Here is a 15,130-nt window from a genome sequence, read left to right as displayed (position 1 = left end):
CTCGTACCTTTCCCTTTTAACTCTGTTTGTGCCTTGTTGGGTGTTACCACTGTAGTAGAGGTAACAGTTAACATTCCAAACCTTTTTCTGCTTCCTTTTCTTCCACCATTCAATACACAATTTATTTTAATAGATTAAGCTAGTACCGGTTTCGGCTCTTTAACGGCCATCATCAGCTAGTACATGTTTTGTTTTAGCCATTAGACAATTCACAAGTTGTTATTGTATTAGGCATCCGGATGTCTAATGGGGGATGGAAATGTATACAATAGCATATAATTAAAATATCAGTAGTCAGGGTAAAAAGTTACAAATAGAACATGAGTATGTAAAACATATTAAAAACACACAGGCCACAATATATGTATGTATGTTTAGTCCTCAGCCCGAAGGCTGGTTGGATCCTCAACAGCTCCGCCATCAGCTGTCATAGATGGCCTAGGCATCACTGAAGAGGCGTACTAGGGAAATGAGGGGCGAGGTAGTTTCCCGTTGCATTCCTCACCGAGCCAGAAGTTGCTATTACATATCAGTCTGCCAAGCCCACTGAAATGCATGCACCAACCGACCCTATGAGCAATATTTTCACACCATTCATAGCAGGGACTGGCTGCAGAAGGAATGGCATTACTAGCATCACTCATACCTCAGTCACTTTCATTTTGTCAAAGCTAAGGTTAAAGCTGAGACAGATCAATGAAAGTAACAATATTGCTCTAGCCCATACCAGAAGACATAGTGCACTGTAAACACTAGGTCCCGCCAGCAAAGGCATCCACAATATATAACATTTAAAAAGTTTCAACACATTAAAATGGTACGTATAGGTAGACACTTGTTAAAATTTTCAATTCATGCTATATAGATTCCATTCTTCTGTCCTCTGTGCAGTTCCTTTGCTTCTAAGTTATGTTGAGTTTAGTTGCGTAAGGTAATCTTCGAGAACATTCTGAAACTGGTGTACGTCTTATTGATATGGGCCTTTGTCATGAAGAAATTTTGTTATGTTATATATCCCAACTTGTGATATACTATGGCAAGTTTCAATATAGCAAACAGCAGGTCTCGAGCTTGTATTTAGAAGTATTCGGTGGCAACACCTCTCTCATCTATGTTTGTTCTTGTAGTCTGTAAAGATAAGGTGACATAAGTATGCCGGTAGTGTGTGTATGAAGGAATGCCTAGTGTGTGTATGGAAAGAGTACTTACTATAGTTGTTGTGGAAGTCTTGTGCCGATGTGTTTAAAGGCTTGTTGTGTTCTACTGCGAGTGCGTCTGGGGCTCATATTAGCTGTGGAGGGGAATGTAGGTGGAGGGGAAGAAGGAGTGGCCGTTGGAGAAGTAGGGGCGGGGTCAGGCTTGTGATTCGTTGGTTTGTTAGAGCGTGTGTTTACTATTTTGAGGTAATCATTCTTTAATGTCAGAATGGCTTTGTCAAAAATGATGCTGGTTTTTTCATTAATATCATTAATGTTATGATTGGGGTTGGCGTATTGGTCTAAAGAAATGTAGAAATCTTCGGTTATGTTGAGCAGGGGGCCCTTGGAGTTTATATTTAGTATCGTCATGTCGTTATTGATGTTTGTGAAACTATGCTTGGATTCTTCTACATGTTGGTCTATTGATGAGAAATGGTTATGTTTTACTGCATTTATATGTTCATTGTAGCGGATGGTGAAGTTTCTGCCTGTACGTCCTATGTAACTTATGTCACAGTTGTTACATTTGATACGGTAGACACCTGATTGGTTGTATTTATTGTTGTTATTGACTGTTTTAGTGTTATGTATAATGTTGGTACTATTGTGTGTGGTTTTGAACACTGTTTTTATGTTGTGCTTCTTGAAAATATTAGTTATAGTATATATGTGGGTGTTGTTAAAGGTAAATAGGGCATAGTCTTTTTTGGGTTTGGCTGTTTTTGCTAATTTGGTTTTAGGTTGTGATTTTATTTTGTGAATGATTTTGTTGACCATTTCTTTGCTGTATCCGTTGTGTTTAGCTATGTCGTGGATTAACTTCAATTCATTATTTTGGTCTTCTGTTGTCACTGGGATGTTAAAGGCTCTATAAATCATACTATAATAGGCTGGTCTTTTTTGTGTATTGGGATGAATGGAGTAATTTTTTATGGTATTTGCGGTGTGTGTGGGTTTCCTGTAGATCTTGTAAGATAAGTGGTTGTCATGTCTGGTTATTGTTAAGTCTATTTTCGGTTTCTTTGGTGAATTTAATTTGGGGATCTAGAGTGTTAAGCTTGTCTAGTATAGTTTGTGCATCAGTGGATCTATTATCTAAAACTACGAAGACATCGTCAACAAATCTGCACCAAAAATGTATATTATCTATTTCTTTGATTGACGTGTGTTCTAAGTTATCTATATATATTTCTGCTAATATTCCGGAGGCAGGAGACCCCATAGGTAGGCCTTGTTGTTGATAAATGGTATCGTGAAATCTGAAATAGTTGTTGTTTATGGCAAATTCAAGTAAGTTTATGAATTCGTTTATTTCTAAGGTGGTCAAGTTGCTATTGTTTTTTAGGTTAGATTCTATTATTTTGATTGTTTGTTTAACAGGAAGGTTAGGGTACATATTTATTATGTCAAATGAAGCAAGGGTATGGTGTTATTCGATCTTTAGCTCTTTGGTTCTGTTGCAGAAATCTATTGAGTTTAGTATTGTTTTGTTTGCTAAAAATGTATAGTGCTTTTTTAAAAAATTTTGGATGAATTGCGATAATTTGTAGGTTGGACTGGCTCTATAGTTTATAATTGGTCTCATGGGTACGTCTTCTTTATGTATTTTTGGGTAGGCTTTCGCAGTCGGTAATTGGGGGTTCATTGTTATGAGTTTAGCAGATTCAGTTTCGGTGAGAAGAAAGTGTGTGTTTTTAAGTAAAATTTTTAAATTCCTTTGTATGTTGTTGGTTGGATCTCGGCGTTTAATAGAAAAAGTATTGTCTTGGAAACATTTTTTAGTCTTTGTTATGTATTCATTTTTATCCATAATGACTGTAATGTTGCCTTTGTCGGCCTTCGTTACTAGTAGATTGTTCTGTTTTATTTTATTTTTAAGTTTGTTTAAGTTCGATCTATTGGTGGTATTCATGTTTGGGTTATTATTGTGGATGCTATTGATGTATTGCGGGATCTTTCTACTGATTTCGTGTCTTACTTCGTCTCGTATGTCAAATGGGATCTTTTGTAAAGCAAGTTCTGTTTCGGTAATGGTAGTTATAATATTCTGGTAGGATGATGCATTACCCCAGTTGTGTTTGGGTCCCCTGTTCAATATATCCGTTTCTACGTCGTCAAATACGGTTTGCGTAAGATTTTTTATAGGCGGATGGAATTTATGTTGGGAATCCTTGTTAGGAAGAGAGGGATCTTTGTTTTGGATTATGGTTAGTGGCTTTAGTTTACTTTGTTGTTGTTTCAGTATTTCCAGTTTTTTGTTTAGTGTGTTTTGTTTCTTTATGGCTAAGTCTTCTATTTTTTCTCTGGAAATTCGTTGAAAGTAATTCCAATAGCTGTGTGGGAGTTCATGGGATGCTTTCAGGTGTGTTGAGTAAAGTTCATTATTAAGGTGTTGTTTCTTACGATATAGGAATTTTATTTCTTCTTTTAACCAAATTTCATTAGTCCTGTTTTGTGTTTTGCGTGTCTGAGCAGTTCGTCTGTGTTTATTATTGTATTTCTGGAGAAATTTCGGTGTTAAGTTGTTTGAAAGGCATTCCTTCAAAAAGGCAATGCTTTTGGTTGTGTTCATTAGTTTAATTTTCAAGTTCTGATATTTAAATGCCTTACGTTTTGCCTGGTTGGCTTCCGTATTATTATTTATAAATTTCATTTTCCGTATTGACAGATTCAAAGTATAGATAAGAAATGTGTTTTTCCACCATTCAATACACAATTTATTTTAATAGATTAAGCTAGTACCGGTTTCGGCTCTTTAACTGCCATCATCAGCTAGTACATGTTTTGTTTTAGCCATTAGACAATTCACAAGTTGTTATTGTATTAGGCATCCGGATGTCTAATGGGGGATGGAAATGTATACAATAGCATATAATTAAAATATCAGTAGTCAGGGTAAAAAGTTACAAATAGAACATGAGCCCCAGACGCACTCGCAGTAGAACACAACAAGCCTTTAAACACATCGACACAAGACTTCCACAACAACTATAGTAAGTACTCTTTCCATACACACACTAGGCATTCCTTCATACACACACTACCGGCATACTTATATCACCTTATCTTTACAGACTACAAGAACAAACATAGACGAGAGAGGTGTTGCCACCGAATACTTCTAAATACAAGCTCGAGACCTGCTGTTTGCTATATTGAAACTTGCCATAGTATATCACAAGTTGGGATATATAACATAACAAAATTTCTTCATGACAAAGGCCCATATCAATAAGACGTACACCAGTTTCAGAATGTTCTCGAAGATTACCTTACGCAACTAAACTCAACATAACTTAGAAGCAAAGGAACTGCACAGAGGACAGAAGAATGGAATCTATATAGCATGAATTGAAAATTTTAACAAGTGTCTACCTATACGTACCATTTTAATGTGTTGAAACTTTTTAAATGTTATATATTGTGGCCTGTGTGTTTTTAATATGTTTTACATACTCATGTTCTATTTGTAACTTTTTACCCTGACTACTGATATTTTAAATATATGCTATTGTATACATTTCCATCCCCCATTAGACATCCGGATGCCTAATACAATAACAACTTGTGAATTGTCTAATGGCTAAAACAAAACATGTACTAGCTGATGATGGCCGTTAAAGAGCCGAAACCAGTACTAGCTTGATCTATTAAAATAAATTGTGTATTGAATGGTGGAAAAACACATTTCTTATCTATACTTTGAATCTGTCAATACGGAAAATGAAATTTATAAATAATAAATTCTTTTCTTCCATCTATTCTTCCCTCCGTCACCCTCTGTTGAAGACAATTTCCACGTAGTACGAGACCGAACCAGGACATTTTCCTCTTCCTTATCGTTTTCATCAGGTGTCTCTTCTCTCCTACTTTTGTTAGCACTTCATCATTTCTCACTTCATCTGTCCACTTCATTTTTTCTATTCTTCTCCACAACCATATTTTAAAACTTTCCAAATTCTTTCTTTCTTTCTTACTGTCCATGTTTCAGCTCCATATGACACCACACTCCACACAAAACACTTGGTGAACCTCTTTCTTAAATCAATAAGGATTGCCTTAGATGTCAAAAGCACTCTCACCTTTCCGAAAGCTTCTTTTCCCGTAGATATTCTGCTTCGTATTTCTTCTGTACAGCTTCCATTACATGTTAACAAACTTCCCAAATATCTGAATGACTTTACTTGTTCCAATTTCTTTCCCTCTAGTGTTATATCAACAGCAATTTCCTTCTTTCCTATTTTCATCACCTTAGTCTATTCTTTATTTTAGTGATTTACACGTAGAGCAAAGGTTTCTGCTCCACTGTACATATTTTAAAAGTTTTACATATAATAAAACATTTTTTATGCTGAAATACTTTTTTTTGTGTGTTTACACCTTATCTGTAGTCTTTCTTCCGGTTGTCCGCGGTACGCTTGCCACCCAATATCGTGGATACTGTAGTTAATATTTCCAGTAGCGGCAGAGTGAGGCTGCTGTATGACAGCACGGCGCACAACAAGGCAGTCTGTCGAACACACAAACCTGTGAGAAACACACTATTAAACAAGGAACAAAAGAACGTTTTCTGCCAACAGTCGCATGACGTACAAAATTAGCATTTTATTCCTGGGCTGACTCTACCTATACATTGCAAAACTGAAATTGAAAATATCTTCCAAAACACCAGAATAAAGGTGCATTATGGCGTGTGGCCTCTGCAGATGCCTGGTGCAGGTCTTTTTCGATTTCACGCCCTTAGGCGACCTGCACATCATGATGAGGATGAAATGATGATGAAGACAGCAGGGGAATTAACCAATCATGGTTAAAATTCCCAACCCTGCCGGGAATCGAAACCGGGACCCCTGTGACCAAAGGCTAGTGCGCTAACCATTTAGCCATGGAGCCGGACAAGGTGCCTGATGAAACTTAGGTGAGACATCCAGTATAATGGTTGATGGTATGTTCTTGGTTCACAGTAGTTACAGAGATTGGACAAGGCTGTAATCTTTCACTTTCTTTGTTTCATTAACTGAAAGGTATAAAATGGGCAGAGAGCAATTCAGCTGATTGGAAATGTGATAAATAGAAATTGGATCTTTAGGTTTTTACCTATTGTTTTCCTTAAGACCCTATCAAGCCTGTGACAATTATGCATATTATGTGCCTACCCTCGCAGTAAATGAAATAGTGCCTATTTCGATGTTATGACCTATTTTTGTCTTTCTTAGCTTATATGAACTTTTCTTGCTTTAAATTTTATAAATTTCATAAAATAAACAGTAATATTAATAACTTACTTATTATATAATTAAATTTTTACAGAAGGCATCCAAGATAGAGATGCAAGCCAAGCTGGCGTGAGGGTTGTGAGACAAGCTTGGAATCAGGAATTTGTGGGTTTTACTGTTATCCCCATTACTTGTCTTGCACATGCACTATACCGAATAACAGAAGAAATGAGGAATCCGTTCCCAAAAGTGAATGATTTAATTTTTTCAGTAAAGGAAGCATTTTCAAAATCAAGTACTAGAGTTGCTGTTTTAAAGAACAGTGTCAAAATCAATCCAGCACCTATATTAACAAGATGGTTACAGGCTGTTCACTGTACACAAAATGTTGTCAACAGTTTCTCAGAAGACTTACAGTGAATTAAGGTGGCCCACAGTGTACTGCAGGAGAAGAAACTAACGAAATTGGCATATATCTGTGCTAATTCCACATTCTTAAGAAACACTACAAAACAATTAGTCATCAAAATTCAGTCTCACTAAATCATTGTCAATGTTTACAAACTAATCCTGTCCAGATATAAACTTGCACCACAACATTTGTAAATGTTGTTAATGATTTACTGTGCACAAAATGATGGCAGAAATGCAGTGAGAATGACAATGATGCGTAAGTAAATCTGTTGCTGTGTTGTAAGGCATTTGCCACTTCTAGTGACTTGATCTCAATCAGATTTAAACTACTGTACACAAATGCTACATTATAATGTATTGCATGCTCTATTTTATATTTATTATTATTTCTACTTGCACAGCACTTCAGGTGTATTTTGTGAATTTCATTGTGCCTATTTTAAACCAATAAGAACCTATTTTATACATTTTTTTCCGCCTATATAGGCGCCTAAAACGTATCTTTTTGGGACCTACAGATCTGATGTCTAGTGATAAGCAGTTTGACATACGTTGATGGCTGGGTCTTGCTGGATGACTCTGCTGAAAGTCTGCACTCTAATATCTTGGAACTTGAAAAAGGCAGCGAGTAAGATACGGAAATCGGCACATCCACAACTAAAGTAATATCGGCAGGGAGGAAAACTGATTGAATGTCATGTTGAGAATACAAAACTGGAACAGGTGAATCATTTTGAGCACGTGTATTCTCCCAGGATCCCCTTGTGGGTGGGGGTGGTAGAATAACACCCACGGTATCCGCCGCCTTTCGTAAGAGGCGACTAAAAGGGGACCCAGGTCCTCTGAACTTTGGAGCATGGGTTGACGATGATGGGGCCCTTAACTGAGTCCTGGCATTGCTTCCACTTACTTGTGCCAGGCTCCTCACTTTCATCTATCCTATCCGACCTCCCTTGGTCAACTCTTGTTCTTTTCCGACCTCAACGGTATTAGAGCACTAGAGGCCTAGGGAGTCTTTCATTTTCACGCCCTTCGTGGCTCTTGTCTTCCTTTGGCCGATACCTTCATTTTTTGAAGTATCGGATCCCTTTCATTTCTTCTCTCTGAATAGTGTTATATAGAGGATGGTTGCCAAGTTGTATTTCCTCTTAAAACAATAACCACCACAAAAACCATTCTCCTAGGATGGTAGTATATCAGGTGAGATTGAATCAAGGAACAGCAAAGCTAACGTAGTAAGCTCGCAATTGCAATCAACTGTATTCTGTAAGAAAGAAAGAGTTCTTAGATAAAATAACTTATTACAGTACATAATAATAAAAACATATTGTAAATATTTACTAAACTCAATATCCTTGGACAACTGCACATCAATACTGGGACTCTGTGTTATGCATTCTCGTGACCCAGAAATGACCCCAGAATTAAATTTTAGTTTCTCGTTCATTGATCTGTTTTTATGAGAATATGATAAGCCTATGTTAATTATTTTCATATTATGCTTATCACAAAAGACGAGGCTGTACGTAGGGTCATCATCAGATACTGAAAAGAAATCAACGTCACTGTCATCACTTTGTTCCAAATAATGAGCAATTCGTCCGGGATCAAGTGCCATCCTAAACCTCTTTCTTTAACGTGCCACCGGTGTGTCAGAATGTGAAGGCTCCTACCTAAAAGAAAGGATGTGACCTTGCTTGTAAATATTATCCACGGAAGATAATAAACATATCAATAATTACTCCAATAAATACAAATCTGAAAAGTTATATTCGCTTACCTGAGAGCAATGCAGAAAGAAATAGATTTCATGAGATATCAGGAGGGTGGTACTCCTCGTATTAAACAACAATCTGCATCTGAAGGCAGCAACATTGTAGGTTCATTCACCGTAACCACGCAAGTGATTCCCGCCTAAAAATATAGGCTAGACAACAATCCGAACACAGGATGATCCAAAGCGATATGAATGGAAGATGCAAAAAAAGAATTCCTTTGGGTCACTAGTGGGCCAATCTAAACTAGCAGTATGCCTCGATCCTTTACTTCAATAGGAAAAATATGTTGCCATTAGTTATCAGAATTTTGTAACTAGGACATAGTTACTTATTCCGCAATTTTGGGGAAGTTCGCAGCGACATGCTTCGGGACACATGATGATCTGAACTGCGAGGAACTTGTTAAAGCATTTTTATATCTGCAGAAGGAATTTCTAGCCATTAAAATTACCTTAAATAACCAGTAACAGTGGTCTCCTTAAACATGAAAACCTAAACAAAGACTCTCAAACACTGGCAGCTCCGTCTTACCTTCCAGAAAGAGGAAACTGAACGTGACACAAGTGATGAACATCCAGGTCAGAACATCGAGAGAGAATCCAAACGCTGATCCTGCCGAGATGGACATAAACGTCGAAGCAGTGTGCAGATCCTGTGAAGAGGAGAAAACACTTGATGAACCACAACAGAGATAGGGCCTCGTTTATCACCAAGCAGACTATAAACCTGTCTTGAAATAAAAAGTAAAATACCATATTTAACTGAATACAAGTCGGCACTGAATCTACAATGACCCCCTTATTTTGAAGACACTTGCTAAGTGCTACCATCACTAACATCACCAACACCACTGTCTTCACTTGTGCTGCTACTTTCTTCAGGATTTCACACCTGTTGTAACAATTCCATTGGACGACATGTCAAAATAGCTGGGTCTGACATGTGGTCGAGCAAAGAGCCGCATTCTTTTCTCAGTTTTATTACATGAAGCTGAAATGTAAGCTGGTTTGACCTGACACCATCTATAAACTCAGGATACAAATAAAGAAGGACATGTAAAGAGAATGGAGGAGGAAAGAACACCAAAACAGATGATGGAGATGAAGTTGGAGGGAGACCTAGAACAAGGTGGAGTCCAAGAAGAAGAAGATAACTGGACTGGGACAAACTGGCGGAAGGTGGAGAAGTGCCATAAGTGCCCCGAACCAGAATCAGCTGGATAAGGGGAATAGAGGAGGATTCGAACCTTGTTTTTCTTCTTCCTTGTGTTATTCCTGCATTGCAGCAGGATCCGCATGTCTAGTCCATCCTTGGCGTAACAATGGTTGGTCCAAGGCATGATCCTCAGTGAGACTAGAATTGCACGTCAGCGTCCACTGTATTCTTCCACCTCATCTTCGATTGTGCCCTACCGCTACCATGTCTGTGAATATCCTTGTCATCACTGGGAGAACTCGCCCTTTTATGTTGCCAAACCATCTGAGGTGGATCTCTAGGACGTTTGCAGATATTGGTGCCATGCCATGTCCTCGTTCTCGACCCTGTCGAGTTTCAATAGTCCAGTTGACCAACGGAGCATTGTCATTTTCATTGTACATAACGCTGGGTTACTGGCCAGCATTCACTTCCATGTAGTACGACTTGACGGACAACAGAGCAACACATTTTTTATTTCGAAAATTCAAACCTTAGTATAACAAAATCATGTGGTCACATTTGGGCTTATAGCTCTTAACTAAAGATCTGATCCAACTAGCTGGACATGGAGACATGACAGAAAATATGATGCTCAGTTACAAACACAGGCAGGGCTTTTAAAAAAGTGTCAATTTTGAGGTATACAATCTGGTTTGTAATTAATAACTTCAAAACCAAGAGACATGCGAATATATCGAATGATAGAGCATTTGGCGCCCTACATTTGTATAGCAAAACAGTCTGGATCTCAGAATAATACAGTAAGGGAGGGGTCCATAATCCCATTTAAATCCCTGATCATCCTCCGGTCAGTATCTCCACTCCCTTAAACTCCTCCTACACTGTCAGATCCCATACATCCCAACTATGTTAGTGCCTATTCTTGCTTGCCTCATGTTGTAGACACCAACATGGAAAACTACCACCTTCTGCTTTCAACATCTGCCTTAACCTAATTCCAGGATAACACTCCACTTTCCCCACATGCCTGACAATAGAGTTGCTCATGACCAGAGTCTCAACCTCACCCACATCACTAGATCCCGTCCTCTCCTGGTACTTTCTCCTCCCTTCTGTCCCTCACATGACCCTGTTTTATATCCTTCTTCCTATCCTCTACTCTATGTTTCCCTTTCCTCTTGCCTCACACCTCCTTTGTAACACTTCTTTGTTTCCCATATTCCCTATGCTGTTTTATCAGTAGTGACTCATGGCTACTCCTCACTGATAGCTCTCCTGAACACACTCCCTTAGGAGAAGCCTTAGTCCTCATTTCAATTTCCCTTAAAATATTAGCCCTTCTGTCTTCCACAACTCCTCTCCTTTTTTTTCTCCCTTCTTTTTAGCCTACACACCATATCCTGCACAGTGATTGAGAGAGACCTACCTTCATTCCTGCCCTCCAATAAAAGCCTAATTATCTCCCTCCTATAGCTGTTTTTATCTTCTTCACAGAAATATGATATAATGTGGAAATATCATCAGAAAGAAAACAGTATATTTTGTGAATAAAAATATATATTTGAGAGGAAGGAGATACTGAAATACTGAACACTACATAAAGATTTCACGACAGTAAAGCATGATACTAACTTATAACATAACTGCACTTCTAAGGTGTGTCCTCGTTATAAGAAAACAGTCTACCTGAAACTATAGAAATGTAGTTGCACTAAATATGTAACTACAGTATATAGGCAGATTATTATTATTATTATTATTATTATTATTATTATTATTATTATTATTATTATTATTATTATTATTATTATTATTTATGTATTTATTTATTTATTTTGCACACTTTCAAATGAAATGTTCTATCACACTGTGCGTGCTTGAAAAGTATCAGAGAATAAGACATCAGACAAATAAGGGACGAATGTGGTAGAAAAAAATAGAAACTAATAAAATGAGCTTAATGTTGTCGTCAGCTCCCGCTTCCAGCACTATTAAATTCAAACCCTCCTTATTGTAGAAGTTTTCCTCGTGAACAGTTGAGATTTTCTTCTGAAGATGTGGGGAGCAAAATTCTCTGTGAAACATAAAGAGTTTCCACCTTGTTCTCTTGACATAGCATAAGTACAAAAGCCCATACCATGTCTACAAGTAAGGGCCGTGAAAGCATCAATGTTAACAAGATATTAAACATTGACATTTACTGTTAAGAAAACTGTATTTAGAGAAATAATTAATAATAATAATAATAATAATAATAATAATAATAATAATAATAATAATAATAATAATAATAATAATAATAATAATAACCTACTATGCTCTAACAGAATACCCAAACATGCTGTTACCATACCTTTCCCGTGATGTTTCTCTGCCTTTACTGATCTAATAATGACTTGAAGGCAACTTGTGATTGTGCTTAAATAGAAGTCATTTTTGAGACTACATTTTACAGTATTCCACTTAGCTACCACACATTTCATATTAATCTGTGTTTGCAGCCAACAATACCTTGGCGATCTTTTCCTCTGCATGACTGTACACAATGCAGTATAAATAAATTTTCCTCAACCAGGAGTAACAGTATTATTCTTAATCTGAGATTTTAAGACACCCCAAGATATTTGGATTTGAGAATTCAGGAAGAAGAGCTTGCTTTATATGCAGGTTAACATGGTAACACCAAAATGAAAATCACTCACATGATATTTACCTGGTGTTTATCAAATTCATCTCTTAAGATGCCCTGGGCTCCATAAGCTCGGATTGTTGTGAGACCCTGGAGAGTAGCGTGCAAATGTGTGAACACTGGACTCTTGGCTGCAACATAAAATCAAATATAAGGACCTGAACATCAAGACCATCAGGCTCGTAAATGAAGAGTGGTGGGTAAAAGTTATCCAAGTGTCAAAGGAATATTTCATGGAAAAGAAAGAAAATGACTGTCAGTAAATACTCTAACAAATTTTTATTTATAAACTGTGTGTTCTCTTGAAAACCATCAATATTGCAGTGCATTTTCAGGATCTTTAAAACTAAAATCACTATGTAGAGAGGTAGCATGTTTTACTGTTAAACCAAATTTACTGAATTACCATTTACTCGTGCTTGAGTTTTCCACTCAACGCAGTTTTTACTCACGATTGTGATCGAACACACAGTCGTCTGGTGCATCAAATTCCTGCTCTCTAACATGGCTTCTCACATCACAGTCTCATTCCAAAACAGTTCAAGACCGTCCGCTACCATCTCTCAACTCATTTGTGTTCACTTGGTATTGACCTAACCCTAGGACTGCCAAATGTCCATTTTTGTACTACCGGTGCAAAAAGAAATGTACTTTTCACACCACAAGTGCCATCTATTGACAAACCTTACAGAACTATTACATCAGAGAGTTAACGAAGAGAAGTTCTGATGCTGTAGTTAACTTCTGTAATATTATTCTGTCCATGAAATGAAAAAAAAAAAGGTAAAACGATGCCATATTTAATAAGCAAACATGGCAGCTGGAATCAATCAATCAATCAATCAATCAATCAATCAATCAATCAATCAATCAATCAATCAATCAATCAATCAATCAATTATCTTCATTTAGGACTGTTGCCCATGTAGCAGATACCTTATAAATTGTTTACCTACTCCTTTCTTTAAAAAATTCAAAGAACTTTGAAATTTATCAAACATTCCCCTTCCTATAAATGAATATTTGCCCCAATATGTCCTCTTGCATTCCAATTTTATCTTTATACTATGCTCTTTTGTACCTTTAAACGCTTCGCTCTTGCTTTTTAGGCTGCTAATATCACTCCACGCTATCTCTTGACTGACAGTTGGGATTGTAAATAAAGGGTACAGATCTCTGCACATGGTTATGAGGGTGTTTAGGGGTTGTAGTAAGGATGTAAAGGAAAGGGCATGTAAGTCTCTGGTAAGACCCCAACTAGAGTATGGTTCCAGTGTATGGGACCCTCACCAGGATTACCTGATTCAAGACCTGGAAAAAATCCAAAGAAAAGCAGCTCGATTTATTCTGGGGGATTTATGACTAAAGAGTAGTGTTACAAAAATGTTGCAAAGTTTGGGCTGGGAAGATTTGGGAGAAAGAAGATGAGCTGCTCGAATAAGTGGTGTGTACAAAATACAAAGTATGTTACAAGTGTTATTTTTAATATCCACCTATTCAATACCGAGGTGGATATTAAAAATAACACTTGTAACATACTTTGTATTTCCGTACATTTCTATACGGACCCAACATGAGAATTATAACATGTAAGTGGTGTGTGATATAGATGTTGATTCCTATAGGGAATCTGAAATATTTGTTCTGAATGAGTAAATTTATAATACCAATATAAATGGTCCGTTATTGGTATTATAAGTGGTATGTTCCGAGCTGTCAGCGGAGAGATGGTGTGGAATGACATTAGTAGACGAATAAGTTTGGGTGGCGTCTTTAAAAGTAGGAAAGATCACAATATGAAGATAAAGGTGGAATTCAAGAGGACAAATTGAGGCAAATATTCATTTATAGGAAGGGGAGTTAGGGATTGGAATTACTTACCAAGAGAGATGTTCAATAAATTTCCAATTTCTTTGAAATCATTTACGAAAAGGCTAGGAAAACAACAGATAGGGAATCTGCCATCTGGGTGACTGCCCTAAATGCAGATCAGGATTGATTGATTGATTGATTGATTGATTGATTGATTGATTGATTGATTGATTGATTGATTGATTGATTGATTGATTGATTGATTGATTGATTGATTGATTGATTGATTGATTGATTGACTGGAACATCACGTTTAGTTGAACAGCTCGTCTTCTTACTCCCAAGTCTTCCCAACCCGAAGTTTGCAACATTTTAGTAACACCATTATTCTTTTGTCAGAAACCACCGAGAAGCAACTTCCTTTGGATCTTTTCCAGTTCTTGTATCAAATAGTCCTGGTGTGAGTCCCATACTGGAACCATCCTTTAAGTGTGATTTTACCCTGTAAATACCCTCATAACTACATGAAGAGATGTGTAACCTTTAATTACAACCTTGTTTATGTGATTTCCCCATTAAGATCTCTCCTTACATTAACCCCTAATTACTTACAGTGTTCCTCATTACCAACATAGTAATTAAAGAGAGGATTTTTCCTCTTGGGGAAACCTATAACCTGACTTTTCATCCCATTTATGATCATACATTGTCTGTTGTCCATCTCGCAGCACTATCAAGGTCTTTTTTTTAGTTGCTCACAATGTTGTAATTTATTTACTACTCTAAACAGTATAATAAATATATTGAATAGTAGTGCATCTTTAAAGGAAAGTAAATTATTACTGTGATACGGATGATAGTGGC

General features: G+C 37.0%; 1 protein-coding gene across 1 annotated transcript in view; it reads right to left on the bottom strand.

Annotated features, from left to right (window-relative positions):
* The window catches only part of LOC136883349 (probable multidrug resistance-associated protein lethal(2)03659), a 274,390-nt gene that overhangs the window by 57,295 nt on the left and 201,965 nt on the right, over positions 1 to 15,130 (bottom strand). Inside the window, exons 17-18 of the mRNA XM_067155603.2 lie at positions 12,479 to 12,585; positions 9,139 to 9,259 (exon numbers count right to left, since the gene is read on the bottom strand). Of these exons, the coding sequence (XP_067011704.2) occupies positions 9,139 to 9,259; positions 12,479 to 12,585 (228 nt within the window). The remainder of the gene's footprint in view (positions 1 to 9,138; positions 9,260 to 12,478; positions 12,586 to 15,130) is intronic.

This window comes from Anabrus simplex, chromosome 1 (genome assembly GCF_040414725.1).
Source record: "Anabrus simplex isolate iqAnaSimp1 chromosome 1, ASM4041472v1, whole genome shotgun sequence".
Lineage (NCBI taxonomy): Eukaryota > Metazoa > Arthropoda > Insecta > Orthoptera > Tettigoniidae > Anabrus > Anabrus simplex.
This window is presented reverse-complemented; position numbering and strand designations above follow the sequence as displayed.